The 22,394-nt window shown below is 41.3% G+C and overlaps 2 protein-coding genes across 4 annotated transcripts; both read right to left on the bottom strand.

The window, feature by feature from the left end:
• Positions 1–842: 842 nt before the first annotated feature.
• Positions 843–10,076, bottom strand: akap8l (A kinase (PRKA) anchor protein 8-like). Of its 3 annotated transcripts, none has more exons than XM_047579063.1 (13): positions 9,922–10,076; positions 8,726–8,767; positions 7,536–7,791; positions 5,357–5,960; positions 4,695–4,809; positions 4,558–4,607; positions 4,164–4,194; positions 3,962–4,067; positions 3,713–3,854; positions 3,171–3,276; positions 2,926–3,056; positions 2,724–2,819; positions 843–2,072 (listed from the first exon to the last, which is right to left on the bottom strand). In XM_047579063.1, the coding sequence occupies exons 1-13, from the start codon at positions 9,944–9,946 to the stop codon at positions 1,629–1,631; spliced, it is 2,148 nt and encodes a 715-aa protein (XP_047435019.1). In that variant the 5' UTR covers positions 9,947–10,076; the 3' UTR covers positions 843–1,628. The 3 variants fall into 3 exon arrangements, with proteins under 3 accessions (XP_047435019.1, XP_047435020.1, XP_047435022.1); XM_047579064.1 differs by having other exon boundaries at positions 3,962–4,064; XM_047579066.1 differs by having other exon boundaries at positions 4,695–4,806.
• Positions 10,077–12,593: 2,517 nt separating this feature from the next.
• Positions 12,594–20,658, bottom strand: LOC125004456. Its single transcript, XM_047579067.1, has 10 exons — positions 20,554–20,658; positions 20,099–20,389; positions 19,788–20,021; positions 19,571–19,675; positions 18,319–18,534; positions 17,811–18,143; positions 16,465–16,722; positions 15,482–15,560; positions 15,329–15,383; positions 12,594–13,976 (listed from the first exon to the last, which is right to left on the bottom strand). The coding sequence occupies exons 1-10, from the start codon at positions 20,594–20,596 to the stop codon at positions 13,917–13,919; spliced, it is 1,674 nt and encodes a 557-aa protein (XP_047435023.1). The 5' UTR covers positions 20,597–20,658; the 3' UTR covers positions 12,594–13,916.
• Between the last annotated feature and the right edge of the window lie 1,736 nt (positions 20,659–22,394).

The following is a 22,394-nucleotide window of genomic DNA, read 5'->3' as shown; positions in this document are numbered from 1 at the left end:
AAACAGGTCGGTGTTCGTCGGGAAACTCTTCCCTGTGGTCCGGGTAGACACATTAAAATGCCAGAAATAAATAGCCGAGGGAAAAAATAAGTCCACTGGGAATGTTTTATCTTTTTTGTTTGTTTGTTTTTAATAGCAGGTCAAAAGAGCGTCACAAAGAAGTCAAGTGTTCATGGTAGGCATCTGACTGTCTTATTTGTGCTAAATAGTCTGATTTGAATGTATTGTATTTTCTACACAAAGAAAGGGAAGAAAGAGGGGAAAATACATATAGTCTATTAACACAATGAGAGCAGTCTTGTTATTATAATTTCTGCATGGAGTTGTAACTTGCTTCCCATTAGAAGCGTTTCAGCCACAAAATATTACTGAGAAAACTCATCTTTAGATGGTGACATACACTCACAACTTGCCAGTTCATTGGATACAACTAATCCTGCGCTAAATTTTAAGCTTCCTGACAGTTGGCTATTCAATAGAAGTACAACTGGTTTCCTGGTTGTGATAGTGATTGAATAGTTGTGATGGCTGTCATTAATGAAGGCTTTTATTTGCCTTTTGACGTCAAATCTAGGGCTGAACTGACTGGAATAACCCGGACATTTTTTTAAGCTGTGTGTAAAACCTATGAACTGTAAGATTTCTAGTAAAAAGTAAACGATCATATTTCTGGGTTGCAGTAAATAACCGCCCAAAAACATTTACCCATAATCTAAATGGACACCAACTGTAATGCTGTGAAGAAAATTTGGTTTACCCTGTTACCCCAATTTCTTAGTTTTAGCTTTTTGACCACACGATGAAGAAACAACATAATTGATATTGTGAACACAAAACAGCGATAACTTATTCACCAAGTTTATTTGTTGTGCCGAGTGGAACAAAACTGGTATAATACACATATCCAGAATATCCCAAACTTATTCTGTTGACAATGATTGAATTTATCCCAACAGCACAGTAAGAAGTTTGCGTTGTTTGAGATTTCACCTGAACGTTGGAAAATCATCCATTTGCCATGATCAATATTGGCAATGGACCGCATTGTGTGAACCTTAAATAAAATTGTACACACAACATCTCCGCATTACGATACTTAACCATAACTAAACAGTTTATCCAAGTTAAGAACTACTTACAAAACAAAAGGCACAAAAATATTGAGACACATGTTTAGAAGTATGCTCAACTGTTTTCTTTCTAGGTTTTAAACGAAAAGTTATTACCACTCATGTCTGGAGTTAAGTATGGAGCTAGAGTAACGAGGTGAACAGCTTAGCATTAAGACAGGAGAAGGAGTAACAACTTGCCCGGCCCTCTCTGAAGTCCATATAAACGCCTGCCAACCTCTCTGGAGAGATTGACAGACAAACAAAACACAAGAGTTACGCACTGACATCAAAATCTCAGCGAAAACGTAATTAACTGTAGTACCCAAAAATGTGGAACTATGTCTTTAAGCAAAATAAAACAACATTAGATCAGAGTCATTTGACAGTGAAAAATGATGGAAGCAGGCATACAGTTCTTAAATACGCCTGGTTATTAAACTGAACGGGTCCGGGGGGGGGTCATCGACTGGTCCAGAGAGATGTTCAGGTGGAAAAATCACAAATACGGCACAAAAGTCATTCCTTGTCATCTTCCTCCTTGCCATCTACTCCGTCCTCTCCTTCCTCGTCTCCCAGGGCGCACTGTAATCCCTCTTCGCCGATCTCATCGTGCAGCATGTATCCCTCATCCTCTTCGTCCTCTCCAACTTCAAAACCTTCCTCCTCTTCCTGGTTTTCCTGCTCCTCCATCTTTTCCTGCTCTTCCTCATCTCCTGCCGCTGCCGCCGCTGTTGATTCATCAGCTTCAGCTTCTGCAGCTTCTGTTGCAGCTTCTGTTGCAGCTTCCCCCTCGACTGCCTCTTTACTCGACTCTCCCTCGGCCGCAGGCTCATCGTTGACTGGTGCCACGTCTGTCTGACCGTCCGCTGCCTCGCTGGTTAACTCCAGTTCGGACACGTCCATCACCATGGAGTCCTCCGGATCCTGGTCGTCCTGGTTTCCAGTGAACGGGTTTTCGCCCTGAGAAGGAAATAATATTCGTGAGATGACGATTTAAACCCGAGATCTCAATCTTGATTTATGTTTGTGTGACAGCTGTATTCTTATTGTTTCATATACAGATAATCACACTTTTTTTTTTTTTTTTTTTTTTTTACATGAGACACCTTGTTGTTAATATAACCACACCACAAAGACAGGAGCAGGAATATGAGCGTAGATAAACTGAGCTGAGCCATTAATTTGTTCTAAAATTAAGGCAGTAGTAGCTATAAAAACATTTAAAGAGTACATAATGAGTTTAAAATTGGTGCCCGGCTGCTGAGCTGTTCCTCACACTGATAGAGGTTTGTGTTCTGCTAATCTTTTTCAGTGAGGTCTGGATGGACGGGTCTTTACTGATGCTACAAGCTCTTGTGAAGTACAGCATCCAGATCTGGAAGCTCAGCACCAACTATTCTCCATGCTACTATTAACACCCACCGAGTAGCTCCTTTGGGAATTAAAAAAAAAACAAAAAAACAACAACATCCTTTGCCATTGGATGAAGAAAAAGAAGTGCGTTGTGCTGATAATTATATGAATGGTTTCACATTCACAAACTTCTCATCTGAAAAATGAAATATGACCAGTGAAAATCTTTTTTTTTTTATTGACATCTTATGTACATACCTTGAGGTAGCTCTCCAGTTTCTTGCCAATTAGTTTGTGGTTTAGGATGCTACGAGCCACTGAAAGACAGGCCCGCTTAGACTGCTCCATCATACCCTTCAATCACACACAAGAGTTCCACATTATACACAGTTTGACGATGCTGACTGCATTTTGTTTTTGGACCATCACACTTTGAGTCAGTCTGTGGGATCTTTCATACCTTGCGGTTGTAGTTGTGGTCTGGAGACTTGATGTGTTTCTGTATCAGGTGAGGCTGCATAGGAATGAAGAGGTCACAAGCTGCACAGTGAGCAGCTTCCACCTTCCTCATGAAGTGCTCCATACCGAGATCTACAGAGGTGTGTGAGAAATGTATGCGGTGAGCAATCATTTAACGTCTCCTTCTGTTTTTGGTACATTAACACCTACAGAGCTGCTGCTGCTGCTGCTGCTGCTGCTACTTACCCCTGGTAACATCCTGCTCTTTGTACACTTGGCAGATGGCTGCACTGTGGTTTTCCAACTGGCTGACTCTCTCTTCAGTCTTCTTAAACTTGTTTTGCAAGTACTCCTACAAAATAAACAGTAATGCATTGATTAGTTTACAACTTCATGTTCATTAATTATTCTGGTGACTTTAACAAGTGTATCCAATATTTCTGTCAAACATGTTAATATTTAAAAGTGTGTTGGCCACACATAAACCTTTTAAGATTAAGTGGCAGCAACTGTAAACATACAGTGACCAAGCAGGAAAGACAGTCTGAAGCATTAATATCTGGAACAACTGGGAAATCCTATTCAACTTGGGAAAAAAATCGTATTCCTAAACCCTGTAACACCAATGTAATTGTGTTTTAGTTGATCATTAATCGTGGCTATTTAACCCATTACACTTAGATATAACGTACCCAAAGAGATGGGCTTGTCTTAATGAATTATTGCATACATCTATCTGACACAGTGACTGTGACTTGTTAAGTTAATGAATGAAGAATCTGAGTTACCTGTAAGAAGTCTGTGGTGGGCTTGGACAACTGGCCAGAGAGGAACTTAAAGTGTTCTTTGTGGAAGCGACTCTCGAGATGAGTTTCCATTTCTTCCTTGTAGAACGAACGGAACTTGCAGACAGAACATGCAAACATCACCCTAGAAAAAAAGGGAAAAAACTTCAGTCCCTAAAGCCCATCAGCAATAACAAGCACAGCAAGATGGTGAAATAATAAACATAGATCTCTAGGGATATGTCCAATCACCTTTCCAGGAATCCCCTCCTCTTCCTCATTTTCGGGTGCTTGTCTTGACCTTGAGCTGGGTTTGGTTTAACCTGCGGCTTCTTCTTCTCCTCCTGTTTGGATGCTGCTAATCAGGAGCACAGGAGCATGAACATACTGACACGAAAGAAAAACTTTAGAGAAATAAATTCAATCAGTAAAGAGCCTCTGTAGTCAAGCTCACCTTTATCTCCATCTTCAGACTGTTTTTCCTCCTGTTAAGAAAAGTAACACATTAATCATAACTTGAATTGCAACATCAGTAAGTTGCAGTATACATCCAGACTAATACAATGAACTAGGGAGTAAAAACATTTGTTTTTAAAGAACACTGAGTTGGCATAATTACATTAAATCCAATTGTAATTACGCATTTGTGCTTAATATTGTCTCAGTTCCTGTGGGTCTATTTCATGATAACATGTCAGTGCTATGGATCAACACTGTCTCGCTGTCATTTGCATTGTTTCATCTTTTTCAAATAAAGTGAGACCATCATAACATTGACAGCGTTTAAGACTTCATAAGCCATTACTTTCAGTTCACAGTGAGATCCTGTCAAAGTTTCGTCTACTCACCGCAGTAACAGTCTTTGGTTCACCGTCGTCTCCGTTCTTCTGTGGTTGTTCTACGATAACGAGACACAACAGTTAAACCACGTCAGTTATGTCAGCTCGTTTATTACGATAATACCACTAATCTATTTTAGAAATACCTTGCGCAGCGTCTGACTCTGCGCTCTCTGTCTTGTTAATTTTTGACTCGGGCTCATCGGCTGCAGTGAGGGACTGCTTTCTCTTCTTCTGACCATCGCGTTGTGGCTTCATCTGCTACAGATCACACAAATTCATTTGCACTCTGAAATGCATCGTCTGAATGAATAAACAAACAAACAGGCTGTCATAACCAATACATCCATGAATTCTAGACCCATTAGCAATTCAGACGTGTCTTTCTTCTATCTGGGAACTGGGACACCAATAGTGTTAACTTTATTTTAGGACTACCCAGGAGCGGGGCAAAGGAAAAACAAAAAAAAAAAAACAATGTAAAATGGTCCACAAAGCAAAAATCAGCATCTCCACAGCTAACCAAGACTGAGGTGGGCAGGGAGAAGAGTCGTTAGAAAAAAACAGGCCGTTCCATGTGACTGATCACATCAATAGAGAGGCCTGGTGGAGTTAGAGGGGCAGCTGATAGGTCAGGTGTGTAGTGGGGATTACATGGGACTAACTGTTTTACATAGCAAGTAGCTGGCATTGGCACATTATTAGCACAAACTTGTCAGTTTGTTGAGGACACTATAAGGAGGGAATCAGAAAGGGCTTAACTTGTGCCCGGTGTCTGAGGAGGCCTTATTTGGCTGGAGGTACTTACTTTGTTGAGGGGTCTCTTGCGGCCTCGCTGGCGGCCAGCCCGTGGGCCCCCTCCAAAATGCCTCCCAGGAAAGTCGTGAGGCCCTTGAGTAGAACCCTGGAAGCCCCCACTCTCAGGGTACATGCGGTTGGACAGGAGGGATGGGAGCTTTCCTCTACCACCTCCTGGAGAGTGGCCGCGGTGGGACTGGCCACCACTGCCACTTCCCCGCAAACCTCCTCCGCCTAATGGAGTGGGGTCAGATCTGCGGCTTCCAAACCCTCCTCCAGCTCCTCGACCCCCGGCACTTCCACCCCTTCTGGGGGAACGTCGGCCTGCTCCGGCCCATCCTCCACCTCCAGAACCTCCTCCCTGGGCACTGCCGAAGGAGTCTCTCATATTCTGTCGCATTTTAGCGACTCCATAGGAAGAGGAGGGGCTGTCAAAGCTGCCTCCCCCCCCTAGCCCAAATCCCCCTCCGAAGCCTGAGCCTCCTCGCTGACCCAACAGCATGCTGTCCCCACGGCCATCACCAAAACCATAGCTACTGCCGCCAGATCTGTAGAGATCTCGGGAGGAGGTGAGAGAGGAGGTGCGTGAGTCGAATGACTCGTACTGGTCATACCTGCAGGAGGGAGGAGGGAGGGAGAGGGTTGATAGAGAAAAGCAGAGTGCAAAGGAGGCAGGGAGGGCAGCCAGGTTTGGATTTCTCCACCTGCTAATCCTTCTCCTCCGTGGTCTTGCTTTCTCTGTGTTTCTTGTTACCCCAGCTTTATTTCAGAAACCACATTTGATCAAAAATTGATGATCCAAAACAACTTTAGGCTCTGCTTGTGGCCTTTTAGTAATAGTAATATTTTTTTTTTCTGGCATTTCCTGCAGAGGCAGTTTCTTTCATGATGAAAAACACTGAAGAGACATGCCCGTGTCTCATCACGACCTGTGATGTCTCGACAGGTACAAGAAGTAAAATATCCTGGGAAGTGACTCAAATAGAGTGACTACTGCAGAGTGGGGCGTAAACTGGGCATGTTTCAAAGGGTAGGGGTGTTTTTTTTTTTTTTTTTTTTTACAAATACAATAAGCATTATTTAATACACATTTCAGCTTGACAAAATAATATCAGGCCGGAAAACTCATCTCTCCTGTGTTACCTAAAGCCAGAACACAGGGTTAGGACACATGGAGGATGAGAGAAACGTGTGTGAACACATAAACACAAAGTCGGGAGAAAGGCAATGTTGACCTGGTTTCATATGCAAAGATGTCAGTCTGTTACAAATAATAAAAAAAAAAAGTTGGTCTATAAATGCGCCCTCATTGGGGGACCATGCATTTTTATCAATATCTAAGTTATCAAGGGACCACAATACTCTCTGCAAACACTGGGACAAACCTCCAAATAGCAAACTGGGAGCAAACAAAGCTTCCTCAGATGCTGAGGCATTCAAATGCAACCTGGGAGCAACCTACACCCTTATATCACGTAAACTGTGGCCAACATATTTTCCCCATGACAAGGTGTGACAACAAACTGCCCAATTTGCAGGACCAAACTCACCATTCTCAAACAATACGAGCTCTCTGAGTCTTACTCCACGTGGTGCATGGTCGTTGCCTTTTTATTTTAATTCAGAATTCCAATCTAGAAAAGTACCTGCTTGACTTTAAAAGCACCAGTGGCATTAGAAGGCCTAAGCATCTTTACACACTCGCGTGTTAGTTCATTAGTTACACGGGTGATAAACTAATGCATTCTAATCTAACAGTCCTGCACTAAATCTGAGCTTCACAGTGGTGTTCAGGATTTGTTTAACATTACAGAGCTGTTGATTCAAGGGTGTTTTCATTCTGGAGAACGATGTTTGTATTATTCTGACAATCTTATTCTAGTCAGTGGCCTTGGCTAAATAACAAAAAAAAACATTGCAATATAAACAGTCAAGAAAAGCGATTTGATGCAGGACCGTTATGTTAAAATGACTTTGCTGTGACTAGTGTGTCTAACGTTGTGTGCATGTGTTTGTGTAATGTGAACCTAAAAGCCAATATTCAGAGACATTGCTCTAAACCTATCTCATGGCACATAACAGACATGCAAATTAATTTTAGAACACGAAAGCCACACTGTGGTTAGTATATGTGACTCGTTTCTGACTGATGAAGACATTGCAGAGCAGAAAAAGAAAACAATTATTACCTGTCACCCCGCGAACCTTTCAGTCCCCCCTCCAACTGAGTGAGCATATCCAGGCGCTGGTTAATCTTGGCAATTACTGCATCTGCATGCGTGCCTGAAGATGAGAGCAGAGAGGATCCCGAGAGCCCTCTCTTCATGTGGTGGTGGCCGCCGCCGCCGCCGCCACCGCCTCCTCCTCCTCCTCCTCCTCCATAGCCGCCAAGCCCAGACATTGAGTCCTTGTAGCCTCCTCCGTACATGTCAAAGCCACTAGAACCTAGTAACAACAGAATTCAATTAATATGAACAGTTTCACGTTGCTGGCTAAAATATCACCACCAGTCATTGCACAAAGTGGCTTCTTATCCACTCTTCATTGTTTATAGTGGATGTTTTCGTTGGTCAAAGAAACCAGATTAAGATTAGCTAAGATTGTGTGGGTCAAGTCGTTCCTAAACCATTTTTAATGTGTGTGTCTGTACACAACCCGGGTCAACAGCCCGGCAATCGACCCGGGATTTTATCGGCTTGGTGCGGCTTTGATATCAACAGAAATGTCGCGTCGACCCAGGTTTTTCGCCCTGATGTTGATGTATCTGCCCATTACGCTCCGATTTTGTCACCTGACGGCCTGACAGACTGTAATGTACACGATGACGTATGAGGGAGGCCCGACCCGGAACTTTTGCTGATGTGAAAGCATCAAAGGCGAGTCGACCTGGATCTGAAAATGCCAGGTCGACCTGGGATTTTAGATGTGAAAGCGGTATAAATAACATCCACACGAATCCCACAGAGTTTCTGCAGATTTATTTAAGACTTTTTAAGACCATTGTGGGTTAAATATAAGACACACTTAACCAGAGACCCAGAATTACTTTCAAACTAAAGTCAGGGCCAGATGGGGTCATACAGTTAATGAAGCAGTACTAAATCGATGTATGGATTTAAGACTTGACTAAATGTAATTTAAAGACCTACAATGCAAAATGCGCTCGTATTTAAGACTTTGCAAGGCCTTAAATTGGGATTATCAACGTTTAGACTTTTTAAGACTCTGCAGAAAACCCGTCCCGGGTCCAAAAGTTTCCGAGCTGAACATTGTGTCGTCACGAGATGGTCAGTGTTATTCACTTCTCCTGACAGTGGTCATGGATGATTATTCTTGTTCAATCATGCAGGACATGAGAAACATTGACACGTTTTCTCACCTCTGCTGCCTGAGCCTCCACTCCCTCCCCAGCTGGAGTAACCTACAGAAGGAGAGATTGCATTTGCATGAGCAAAAGTACACGCACACATTTCATCACCTGTAAAACAACATGGAAGTGTAACTAATTAAAGCAATTAAAGCAGTTCATCCTTTAAAATCAGAGCGCTTGCAGTTTCATGAACTGAGCTGGACAGAGAGGCTCCCGGAGGTCCTTCGTCCCCACAGCCATCAGACACAACACCACCATTGTTTAAATGTTCTCGTTTATTTCCTACTCTGGCTTTTGCACAGCGCCTATATTTCGTTTTTTTGACGCTCTTTTTGCACAGGCATGCACATTAATACATTCCTATATATATATCTATATATATATATCTATATATATATATATATATATATATATATATATATATAACCAGTCTTCCATCTGCATTGCTCCTACTGCTGCTATTAATGATGTTGGTGTCTATTTTGTGTACAAGCTGGCGGAGACTCCAATTTCCCCCTTGGAGATGAATAAAGTATTATCTATCTATCTATCTATCTATCTATCTATCTATCTGAACGTGCAGAGTATCAAAACTGAGAGCTGGTTTTCTCTAGTTTCTTATTGTACAATAGCTGTGGTTCCTTCATCTTTTTATCAGCTTAGTGCAAATTGCAAATTGAAAGTTGAATACAGCAATGCTTTAAAACGATCGGCCATTTTATTAACGAGCCTTTAAACGTCGGCTGTCACCACATTGACTCCATTTTAAAAGATTTAAGACAAGTAGCGTCCAAAAAAAATCCACATTTAACAGGTCTCACACACAAAGCAACGAAAGGGCTACTAGGCTCTTTGTGTTCGCTTATTACCGAGCAAACAGCCTAATGGCGATGAAGCTAGCCTAGCTAGCTGTGCGTCGTTAGTGTGAGCTAATGGGCCTAGTGTTCATTTTCTCTGAAACAAATCAATTTCATTAATAATATCAGCCCGGCCAAAAATTTATTTTGGTAGGTTATGCACTTATTCGTTTTAAGTCACAGTAGGGTACAGGCTAGCAGCAGCTGCTGGCGGCGAGCTAAAATTCAGCATTAGCTTAAGTTAGCTTCGCAGCTAATACACCGTGACTCCGTCTCTCAGCAACAAAGCACGCGGCTAACCGAAAAAATATTTATAGGCACGAGCAAAAAGAACCAGTGCATAGTTACCGGAGCTGTAGCTTCTGCCGTCCATGCTATAATAGTGCGATATTCAAACAATACAATGGACACAAACGGTGAATAGTCCGTCTTGTCTTGACGCAAGCTGAGAATTGCTCCTCAAAGCCGGGGACAGATGATCAGACCAGCCCGGTATCGCCCACCGAGAACCACGTGACCAACGAGGCCTCTGCGTCACACCCAAGTTTCATTGATATTTATTCTTTTCTCGATATTTATTTGGAATATAGGATCAAGAAAACACATGCAAGAACAATATAAGAAAACATACCATTAAAACATACAAGACATTACAGTATAAAACATATTATTGCATGATTTGAAATCTTTATCACACCTGTGCATTTCTTACAGGAAGTTTTAAAGAGCACTAGACAAATTGGATTCAAGATCACTACATCCAAGCATCAGTAAATTGGCAGGAAGATGATACCTCAGATGATGAAGGATAAGCACATATTTGTGTGATTTTGTGACATCATTCGCTTGCATGTTTCCAATAATGTTGCAGATTCATTTGAGACATAAGTAGATATCCGACCATGTATCATCCTCCTGCACTGCTGGGTCCTTTACGCGGGGCAGGATTCACGGCCTTGAGTGATGCTCTAACTGCTCTAACGCTGTGACGCTCTACAGGGCAGAGAATACAGACAACCAGATGAACGTTCGCTAACAATAACTCCACAGTTTGCGGTGTTGTGTTTACGATCGGTTGCACTGTTTAATGAGGAGGTTATGAAAATGACTCTTGTTAAAAACAGGTTCAACAACAGGACCCTGAATGCAGGAAATGAAAGCACAGAAACGGAAATGGCATATCTTATACCTTGACTCCTGGAGGAGGGACATGGCAGGTAGTTCAGTATTAAAATGGACAGTTTTTACACTGTGCTACTGTGCTACTGTGCTACTAATCCCCACAAGCTGCAGACAGATTTCTGTGAGTTTAAAGGGCAAGTTTTAAACCTTTGCTGGTTCTTGATGCACTTTACAATTTTGCTATTTACACATGTGTATACTTTCCTTCTAAATACTGAGCCTTTTAGAGGAAGTATCCTCCCACACAACAATCTACAGCATGACCTTCACAGAGAGAAGATGAATCAGACGTCTTCCTTTTATAGAGCACTTCAAATTCTACCTTCAGTAAAGTTTAAAGCCATCCTCACCTTCAACAGTGAGAGCCTTTTCATGTGAACCTATGTTCTGGGGACTTTCGATGGCGCATGAGTCGTTACCTGGATGCAGAGTGCTGACTGGATCTAGAACAAGGTGTTTGTTGTGCTTGTGTGTCAGGGTCAGAGGTCGACCAAATGTGAGTTGTGTTGTCGGTCAGAGGACAGCTGGTGCTGCAGGTCAGCGCGACTCTCTGACCCTCTGTCACCACTGGAGAGGGATTGACAGTCACTTTCAGTCCTGGAAGATAATTAGACTGCAATGTAAAAACATGTCAGAAGGGAAAATATTAGCTGAAGTAAAAAAACAAACAAACAAAAAAAGAAATAAAAATGTAGTTAATGTAGTAAACAGACATGAAGTCACACACTCAAGAGGATCAGTGTCGACCTTTTCAGACCTGAAAAAGACATAATGTTATAAACTGCCTACTGATTAAACTGATAGGTAGTGATCAAAGTATAACCAGTGGTCATAACATTATGATCACTGACAGGAGAAGTATATAATATTGACCATCCTGTGACTATTCAGTGTTCTGCTGGGAAACATGTGGACCTGGCAATTGTATGGATGTTACTTGTAACATGTATCACCCACCTAGACCAGACCAGATAACCCCGCCCCAGAGCAATGACACTCCTTGATGGACGGCATCCATCCCCAGCAGGATGCAGCCTGACACAGACACAAAAAACATGAAGCACAAGGTGTTGACCTGGCCTCCAAATTCACTAGATCCCAAACTGATCAAGTATCTGTGGGATGATCCACAGAGGCCCCCTTGAGATTTAAAATGTAAATTAGGTGTATGTGTTTGTTTCTAGGTCAGTTTTTGCACATTTTTAATCACAATAGTACGACATGACTTGACGAACGCATGAATTCTCAGTTTTTAATTGCGTGTAACATGCATTTAATATCTGAGGTGTACGTGATGAAACCCATAAACTCCGTCTCAGCTTCTGACAGCTGCATCGCTTCCCGTTTCTAATGAAAAAATAAATTAGCCCAATGTATAATAGCAAAGAGTAAAAGTGACTCAATGAGGTACCTTAGCAAGGTGTATTGTAATATGAGGATGGTGAACAAACGCCTCTTCTTTGTAAAAAGCTGTCATTATTTGCATCTTTCTTTTAATAACTTCCACATTTGTTTCCTTTGCATTTCATGCAGACGCATATTATTATTATATATTGCAAAATGATTCAGCTGCAGCATAGTGATTCAAGAAATATCAGAACCTCAGCACAGCTCGCGATGATGCAAGTGAGAAAACTGTTATCTGCGGTTGGTTTACGACGAGGAAGGAAGTCTCAAACTTTTTGTACACAGGAAAATGCTTACGTTTAGATAGTTGCATCACTTTCGTTGGGGTCGCACACAATTACGTTGCACTTTTTTGCAGAGAAAATAAAGATTCTTATTCTAAACTATTAATTTAAAATGAAACATAAACAAATCAGGAACAACATGAGACACATGCTGTAACATTTAATTCTTTCATAGTCTCAAACCAGCAGCAGACCAGAGATAACATATTCTTGGTCACGTTACTAAGTCTACATGCACCAGGAATAACATTATACTCAGATACCTAATACATATAAACCACACCAGAGTTCCTGCTGTGACATAATTATTTGAGGTTTTGCTGGACCACATCATGCACCAGATATATAAGAGAGATTAGAAAAAAATACATGAGTAGACATGAATACATGAAGAAACTGAACTCGTAGAGTTTCTTGAAGATGTTTCGTCACTCATCCGAGGGTCTTCTTCAGATCTTAGGGACTGGTGGGACGTTGAGGTTTAAGTTGGAATGTCTGTGGGTATTACCCATCAGAAAAACTTGCTTGACTCGTTTAGTGTCCATTAAAGGCCAGATACTTACCTGCCATTGAGAGAAGACTGTTTGTCCTCTTTCCTTATGAATGGTGCTCTAACAACCCGTTATCAGACAGAGGCTCCGGTCTCAAAGTGTAAATGGGGGTGAAACTTCTTAGGGAAAGAAGTTGACAGCAGAGTCGTAAATTGATGGCAGATTATATCTCAGTCTACCTCCTCTGTTCAGAGCCACTTTCTGATGGCTTCAGTAGATGGTTTCCTTCAACCCTCTTTCAATCCATCTGCTTTTTCTGGCTAAGATTGGGATGTTTGAGTCGTTCCCCGATGAGCTGGTGCAGATACTCCTCTGTGTTCGGCCATCCGTTGGTGGATGAGTTGTTTGGTTTCCCCCAATGTACAAGTCTGTACCTTCTTCACTGCACTGACCAGCACACACCAGATTACTCTGTTTCTGCCTGGGTGTTTTGTCTTTGGGGTGGACCAGTTTTTGCCTAAGTACCGAGTTTGAAATGAATTGGAATGCAGCGTTTCCTGATATTTTACGATATATCAGGTACATATGGGGTGATGATGTTCTTCCTCTTGTTGTTCTCCTCCTCCCTGTCCTTTCTGAGATATATTTTTGAGTCTCCGACTTAGACCTGGACAGACTTTAATGATCCAGGAGGGAAATTGGGAAGTTGGGATATCCACATCTCGAGTGTTTGATGCGTGGGTCTGCGCTTGGTGCTGAAGCGTCCTGATGACTTGCGTTCCAGATGTTGGTGGGAATCAAATCTCAAAGTGTGAAAACTATATATTCCAGTGTTGAGGCTTCGGTCTTCTTTCACGCTCACCAGGCCGTCCAAGAAGGCCAAACCATCTCCGCTAATGTCCTCCCGAGTGAACACGGTGTTGCTATCCACTGCATTAATGTGTGATACCAGTCAGATGTTATACAGTGTCTCCAGGTGCTATGATTGTTCTCTGTGTGCTGTGATCACAGGATGCATGACGACGTAGTCTGATTCCATCTGCAGGAATGAAAAGGCAGAAGAAGAAGTCACGCTTCCATCACTGCTTTACAGTGTACATGTAGCCCACCTGAGACTGAACCTCAGATCCCTTTATTTAACTGGAAGTCCTGCTTTGGCCTAGAGTTTGGGCTAAAATGTGATATTGATTGATTGATTGATTCTTTATTACCTGAGTCCATTATACAAAAGTAAAAAAAAAAAAAAAAAAAAAACATACAATACACAATATAATACAATACACCCTCTTGGTTTTAGGACACATACAAGCATCTATTCCAGTGCCTCCAAAAACATGACATATGTTCTCTACCACTGTTCATAACTAGGGCCGCAATGATCTTGTTACTCGCCTGAATGAGTCAGCACACGAACCTCTATATAGAGCTTCTTAAATTAGCATGGAGGTATATTACAAGATACAAACAAATAACTAGTCATCATCGTCATTACCACAGCCATTATCGTCACATAAATCTTCTCTGATTACGTGGCCCAGATATCTCAATTTGTTCACAACAAGAATTAAACACAATATCATACTGCATACCATAGCAAGAGCAGATTCTCAGCAATTGCTGTAACCCAACACTAGAGGGTGATATAAAAACCAGGTCATCAGCATATTATCCAAGTGGTTGATGAGTGTGTCTCCCACTACACATTCAGTCTTGCACCGATTTAGCTGCCTAGACAGATCATCAAGATACAAACTGAAGAGTACAGGTGATAAGATTCCTCCTTGTCGCGCCCCATTTGTAACAAAGAAGGGTGCAGATAAACTTGTACTCTATCTAGCGTAGTTTGATGTGTATACCAGTATTGCAATATTCTTATTATGTAAGGAGGGACCCTCTGCCATGATTGACTCTGTCAAAGGCTCTGGATGCATCCAGAAAACATAAAAACACTGTACTATTTTTTCTTCTATACATATTAACCATCTCGTTCAAAGCATAAATGCACAAATCAGTGCCGTGTTTACTTTTATAACCAAACTGGTTTGATTACATACTGTTGGAGTCTATCCAGAAGAATTTGTTCCAGTACTTTGGAAAGTACACTAGTCATCCAAACAGGTCTATAATTTTCTATGCTAGATATCTTTCCAGTTTTGTCTTTGATGACAGGTACTAAAACTACAGCCAACACAGAGTCTGGTAGGACACCACGCATTAATAGTCCAGTAAAACACAAGGCAATTAACACTGATATTCTGCTCCTAGCGTATTTTAGATAATATAATCTATAAATAATAATTTCCACTTACATGGGGATTTGGAATTTTCCTTCACAATATGAGTGAGGTAACGTTACACGCAGCAGTTTCAAGAACTGCATTCAGTACTCACCTCTTCTGTCTCTTCCTGTGTATTTTTGCAAAGAAAGCTCAGAGGTTTCTTCTTCCTGAATTTTTTTGGGGTCATATTATCATTGTTAGACAAAAGGCCATTACTGAAGATAAAGTAAAAGTATTAAATCCAAACCAACCACCGGTGTTTTACCTCATGCACAGGCAGAAGGAAACCAGGATCAGTAGCACAACAGTCAGCCTTGCTGCATTACTTATTATCGATGATTTCCCTGGAGAGAAAGGGTTGCGAGATTTGCGTTAAAAATGCAAATTTTCAAACAAGAATAATAATAATAATAATAATAAAGATATACCAGAAGTTGTGGGGCTCCTACAGTAAGTCATTGTGTCTCTGCAGTGCAATGATTATTTATGCAGACATCAAGACTGAATATGCTGCTAAATGAACACATAGTGAACACAAACCTATTGTTAAACAAGCCAGACGAAATAAAAGTGTTCATTATGCAAAGAAAATCACGCTGTGTCAGAGAGTTGGATGGGTGTACGTTTAGTTTAATGTTAATGCTGTGGCAATTTGAAGTTTGCTTAATTTACTGTATGTTTTTTTTCACATAACACAGTCATCAAAACAATAATAAAATAAAAAAAACATTAAAACATTTACAAAAAGGTTAGGATGCAGATGCACAGACAACTAGGGTGAAATAATGAAGTAAATGTAATCTAATGAGAAAACAACAACAGAGATACACGAGGAGGTCCATAAGAAACACTGGTAAAGACATCTGGGGATAAACAACAGTCAAACTGGAAAAGGACGGAGGGAAGCACAGTAACATATGGAAGTAGCATATATACACAAAGGCTAACGAGACCAGAGGGGGAGATGCACGCACAAGGACAAACCAGTCACATAATCACATAATCGCACAATCATAAGTCAACGCTAGGGAAGAAACTTTCAAAATAAAAAACAGAAACAAACCCGAATAAGTTCAGGTCATACGACAGTGTTGTAGAAATAATTAATTAAATTGAAGTACATTAAAATTATCATTATTTCAGTAAACTGCTAGAGTAAATGTTCTTTGTGCATGTTTTTCTTTATTCTGTTCTTCAGCGTTGAATCCTAGACTGTCTGAATATAGTGGAGAGTGCATCCACGCTCACCTTTGACAAAGACCGCCTCTTCAGGTGACCTCATGTGTCCGTTGGTTCTGACCACACACGAGTAGTTTCCCGTGTGCCGGCGGCTGACTGGGTCTAGAAGCAGGTGTTTGTTTCGGTCGCGTGTCAGAGTCAGAGGTCGACCGTTCAAGTACCAAACGTAGCCCGTGTTGTCGGTCAGAGGACAGCTGGTACTGCAGGTCAGTGTGACTCTCTGGCCCTCTGTCACCGCAGCAGAAGGACTGACGGTCACTTTCAGCCCTGTGTTTAAGATTTAGGATGTAAAGGAAACGTGTTATCTGAGAAACGTTAAAATGTAGCTAATGTGGCAAACAGACGAGGATTAGTTTCAGCACTAATCCTGGGCATATTTCATCCTTGTCTAAGGTTAACTGTAATCCTGGCCTAAAGACAAACATATGTGCCGTCACACATAGGATTCCTGTAGAATATGACGGTTTTGTACAGGTTGCCAGTCTATCACAGGGCTAACACCCAGACGCAGACAACCATTAACATTCAGTAATTAACCTAACGAGCATGTCTTTGCACAACTACTCATATTGTAACAGCATTATATTTAAAGTGAAATGAATAAAGCATCTATATAAATATTACCCAAAACAACAGAAACCATCTTTGAAAATAAATAAAATGTATGTGTACACTAGTGTTTTAGTTCTGCCCAAGTCCCATCCACTAACATGACTTATGACCTATCCTGCAGCCTGCCACCAGGGAGCACTCCACACTTTCACTTTTGAGGAGAAAGTATATGCCTGCGGTCTTTTCAGGCCAAGGACCCCAAACTGATGGATTAAGTAGGGACCCCCCCTACCTACTTTATGTTTTTATATGTATCTATATTAAACTCTACCTAATGCTACGTATAAATATATATCATTATTATTATCATTTTGCCTTCAATATTAAACTATCCCTTAACCCTTCAATAAAATACGTTGGATTCATGTTAATGTGTATTTAAAGAAATATAAATTTGTGAGGGAAAATTAGAAAAACAAAACAAACAAAAAAGTCTAAAGTCTATTCAAGCTATGAGCTATTAGACATCTATTTATAACTAAACAGAGAGTACCTGAAAAATCAATGAGGAGTTGATTATTGCGCATTTCCCACCGTGCCTGTTACATTTTAGTTTCCAAGTGTCATTATCACCAAGGCACCATGGTAAAAGATCACTTGGCTAAAATAGCTGGAGTGTGGGTGTGAAGTTCTCTCTACGCTTCAAGTTTTCAGGAACTCCAATCTTGCACATTTAGGTAAAACTAACACAAATTAGATGTGTCATGTTAATTTCCACGATGCAGTCGTGACTACACGTTTACCTGTAACAATCAAAGTGACTCCAGGAGCATTGTTCTTGTTCCATCCTCCGTCAGATTTCTGGATTGTGAACTTGTATTCTGCTGAGTCGTTCTTCTTCAGGTTGTTAATTGTCAGGACATGTCGGTTTTTCATGTTGTCATGAAACACCACACGACCAGAATCCTCAGACAGCTCTTCATGAATATTCCCACTGATTTTATACCAAAGTTTAGACTGTGGCTGTTGGACATCGGGATGAGAGTATTCACTGGAAATGTTCACAGAAGATTTTTCCAGCATACAGATTCTCCTCGTGATGTAATTCAATGTCAAGTCCTTCTCGCCTGCAGTGTCTGAAACATACAGAAGAGTTCTTCAGAAATAGCTCATTCGTGTTAAGACAGACTATTATCTATAAATAGAAAAGTTTTCCATTATCCAACACTTTTGAATGTGCACCGTTTGTCCCTCGACTACACATGAAAACCAACCACATACATGCTGTAATGTCAACCAATTGATACTCACTGACTTCAGCAGAGCGAAGATCTTCATGATCTTTGACAGCACAAGAGAACCTTTTGTTGGAGAAGCGGGAAACTTCAAACATTTGACTCTCAGTGATAAAGTCAATCTGGCCATTGTGGTACCACCTATAGGCCGTCTGAGCCTCAGTCAGGGGACAGCTGGTGGTGCAAGTCAGGGTCATATAGCCCTCCATGAGCGTCCTCTGAACATGTAATTCTGTTGGGAGGAGATGACGTGAAAAACCATTACCATTATGATGTTTCTAGAAGAAAAGAAGAAAAACTATAGACCCCTTCATGGCCTACGTCGCTGTGACGTCACAGTGTTAACCGGAGGCAAAACAGAGGGGGAAGCTTGGAACACAAGTGTCAACTATCAAAATGTCGTCTTGCTGCATTTTTTGGCGCCAAAACCGAAAAATCAAAAACACTAACATGAAGTTTTATCACATACCAGCCACTGCCAGTCATCGACGACTTTGGTTTGACTGATTAAAAGAAAGGATTACAGTGAGCCAATCAACAATGAGCACCCTTTATATCAGTTAAGATTAATATGTAATGCATCATCAGTTTCAGCCTGGATAACGTTAGGGGTTAGACTAAATTGTGACTGAAATTATGTTCAGTTAATGCTTATTTAGGGGATTCTTGTTACATGTTAATGCTAATGCTAACCGCGAGCTAATGCAACGATACTTGTGTGTTTCAGGGGTGTCCAAGCTGAAGTTGCATTTACTACGTTACCCTCCACAGTGGTTCCGCTTACTTCCTGTGATATGTTTGTTGGAGAGTGAGCCGGATCTTTGGGATCCGCTCATTTCAAAGAGCTGTTCAAAAGACTGGCTCATTTGGCTCACTTTTATATTGATTCACTTTTAAGAAGCCAACCTGGGGTTAATTCATTTTATCCTAGAAATAATCAAAGGGAGGAATGGATGGGCTGAGATTTGGATCAGAATAATTTCGAACTTAACACAGGGCTTTCTACAAGCGGCGGCTGCCGGCCATACAGCCCACTACACAGTTAAGTCCAGCCGGCTACTTTAATGACTATTATTAGTTATTATAGCCCACAGGGCCCAGGGGTTTGGGACCACTGCTCTAAAATACGTGCTTTCGTGCCAAAACAGTTAATTGCAAACCACTGTTTACAGGCTATGGTTTTTGACACGTTTTGCCACCAGTTAAGCCCCGCCCCTAAAAAACCTCACATTGTTCACAAACTGTGAGGGAGGGGGAAAAAACTTCACCTCTGGGATATGTGATGGAGCAGGACTCATCTGCTGACGTCTGCCGATGAGAACACATTCTCCCTTTAGCGTAGGTCACAGTAAAGCAGGTCGGAGTGACTGAATCTGAACAAAACCAAACACGTATCGTCGATGAACTGGTGAACACTTGTTTTCAGGAAGAGTATGAACAGTAAAAATAAGTGTTTAACAGAGGTTTGTAGCTGCTGTGACTCACCCACTGAGACTTCAGGGGCTCTGTGATCCTCGTAGCCTTTGACAGCACAGGAGTATGTGGCTGCTTCCTCACTGCTGACCAGCTCTTGGTACCAGGGAGACCAGTCCTCATAGAGAAACTCTCTGTTCTTGTACCAGATGTAGGCTGCAGGGTTTTCAGTCAGAGGACAACTGGTGCTACACATCAGCATCACTGTCTGTCCCTCTGTGGCAGGAATCACCTTTACCTGCAGGTCTGAGATAACGGATGTACAGTCAGTGTTCATTTACATAAATTTGTTGCAAAAGAAAGAAATGGAACAAACTCTGTACCTGTAACACGAAGCTTAGTTCCACTGTACCAGCATTGTTGTGGGTTTCTGTCATTCTCTCTGCAGCAGTAAACATTTTCATCACTCTCTCTCAGATCCTTAATTGTCAAAGTGGAGTGATTCGTGTTGTGTATCTCATGATTTCCACGCAGACTGAGATCATTCTGAATGACATTATAGGACTCCCATTGCACGGTGTACCATTTCATTACACGTGGATGCTGAGCTGAGCAGCGCAGATCCACTGAGGAACCCATTAAGGCACAGATGGTGGCTGCTTCCCCCCAGACGTCTGCACCAACATATCAGCAAGCAATTAATAATAAATATTAATAACAAAAATGAATAATAAATTGTTTACAATAATAAGTTTAATAATATGATTCACACACATATTTTGTCAACAGTTGGTCATTGATACAAGCATAAAACGGATAGAAAGTTTTATTTTCATACCTGAAATGCACAGGAGGAAACACATGAATGCACATCCAGACATTGTAGTCACTCAGTTAAAAACGCCAGTTAAAGGTTCAGACCAAAATATGATGCACATTCAAAATCAAGAGCAGTTCAAGACTGGAGCTGAACGTTCTGCGGAGAGGGAGATGTAGCACAGGGCTCTGAACAGCACTTCCTTCCTCTGTTCAACACGCAGACATCTTGAACACCAACATTTGTTTAACAAAGAGGCGTTGGCGTGTTCATCGAAGGTGTGAATGACGAAAATCTTATTTGTGGTTCAAAGAGGAAGCTTCCGCCTTCAGGTCCACTGCCCTTTTTTAGACTGTGGTCATAATATATTTCATATTCAGATATGATGGTAGAAGTGGAGCCAACGTTTGTCTCTGGGAAACGACTCTGGTCACCCGTTAATCTCAACGTGATACAGTAGATTAAAATGTTTCTGACTGTCCTGGTCCCCAAAGCATGAATCAAAAGAGGAATTTCCTCAACATAGTCTAATAGATGGTGATCTATTGTCTATACTTCAAATATGATCAGCCACAACATTAAAACCACTGACACCCTATACCCTCACGCCACAGCAATGACACTCCTTGATGGACAGGATCCATCTCCAGCAGGATGCAGCCAGACACACACACACAAAAACAGTTTAGGAACAACTCAAAAACTGATAAAGTATCTGTGGGATGATCCACAGAGCCCTCTCCCCTCAACCCATAGGACCCAAAGGCCCCCACTATTAGTATCGTGTTACCAGACACCACAGGACACAATTAGAAGACCCATGTCCATCCTCTGATAAGTCACAACTGTTTTGTAGGCACAAGGGAGACCTACACAATATGAGGAAGGTGGTTTTAACGATGTGGCTGATCTGTGTATGACCATGTGTGTTTTGTTTTGGCCAGTGTTCACTCTCTACTATGATAGTCTCATAGTGCAGTTAAAAATGGAGGCGATGTCAGAACCACAAAGACACAAACAGACACAAACATGTTAAGTCTTTTACCTAATTTTACCTGATTAACAGATGGAAGACAGGTAAAAGCACCAAAGGCATGTGTACCTTGAGCTTGGCATTTAGGTTGGTCAAAAGGTGTCTGTTTAAATATAGTTTGCAAAAAGACAAGCTGTGCTGCAGTGCTGCAGAAGGTGTTAGTTTCAGGCCTGAGCGGTGGTTAGATTTGGTCACTGGGTATGAAAGATGAACACTCTTTTTAAAACTGGCCTGGGTCTGTAGGGTAAACTGACCTATAGTTTTGCACATACAGTAAGCAACCAAATGAAATAGTACATACAACATAATTACAGTAAAGGCCCTTTCTGTTTTTCACAACTTTATCATCTTAGAGAAGAAACAAAAGACACAAGATACTGAATGAGACCCACAAACAAACATCCAGCTTCTGTAACAAACAGAGCTGCTGTGATTCTTCGACCTGTTCCACGATGGCACCGTTTCCAGGATGCAGTCTATTCTTTTGCACCATGTACACTTGGGAGAAGACAGCGCATGTTCTTAAGTGAGCTTACATGATGTCTCGTCCAAACGTATTCTTCATTATCCATCTGTTCATTCAGTTAACTTGTCAAAAAAAAAAAAAAAACTATTCAGAAAGACACCAACTTTAAATGCACGCTCTTTATAGAATAAATTAGACTGTTAAATTCTTCTTATCTTTTTTTCCCATTTTGTGATGCAGTTGATTTTACATTACTATTTTACAGCGCTCCAAGTTTGCTCTTCAAAATCACTTCAAAAGTCACTACTGTTACGAATTAAAATCATGTGTACGTTACTTTCTGCTTTTATTTTGTTAACCAGA

This window comes from Mugil cephalus, chromosome 2, assembly GCF_022458985.1.
Source record: "Mugil cephalus isolate CIBA_MC_2020 chromosome 2, CIBA_Mcephalus_1.1, whole genome shotgun sequence".
Classification (NCBI taxonomy): Eukaryota; Metazoa; Chordata; class Actinopteri; order Mugiliformes; family Mugilidae; genus Mugil; species Mugil cephalus.
This window is presented reverse-complemented; position numbering and strand designations above follow the sequence as displayed.

Excerpts from the sequence above, each read along its gene's own strand:
- akap8l (XM_047579063.1), bottom strand. The coding sequence starts at position 9,946 with ATGGACGGCAGAAGCTACAGCTCCG. Across the intron at positions 5,961-7,535 it reads AAAGGTTCGCGGGGTGACAG|GTATGACCAGTACGAGTCAT; the intron begins GTAATAATTGTT and ends TCCCTCCTGCAG. Across the intron at positions 2,820-2,925 it reads ACCACAACTACAACCGCAAG|GGTATGATGGAGCAGTCTAA; the intron begins GTATGAAAGATC and ends GTGTGATTGAAG.
- LOC125004456 (XM_047579067.1), bottom strand. The coding sequence starts at position 20,596 with ATGTCTGGATGTGCATTCATGTGTTTCCTCCTGTGCATTTCAG. Across the intron at positions 15,384-15,481 it reads TCCTTCTGCCTGTGCATGAG|GAAGAAGAAACCTCTGAGCT; the intron begins GTAAAACACCGG and ends AAAAAAATTCAG. Across the intron at positions 13,977-15,328 it reads CACAGGAAGAGACAGAAGAG|ATGGAATCAGACTACGTCGT; the intron begins GTGAGTACTGAA and ends TCATTCCTGCAG.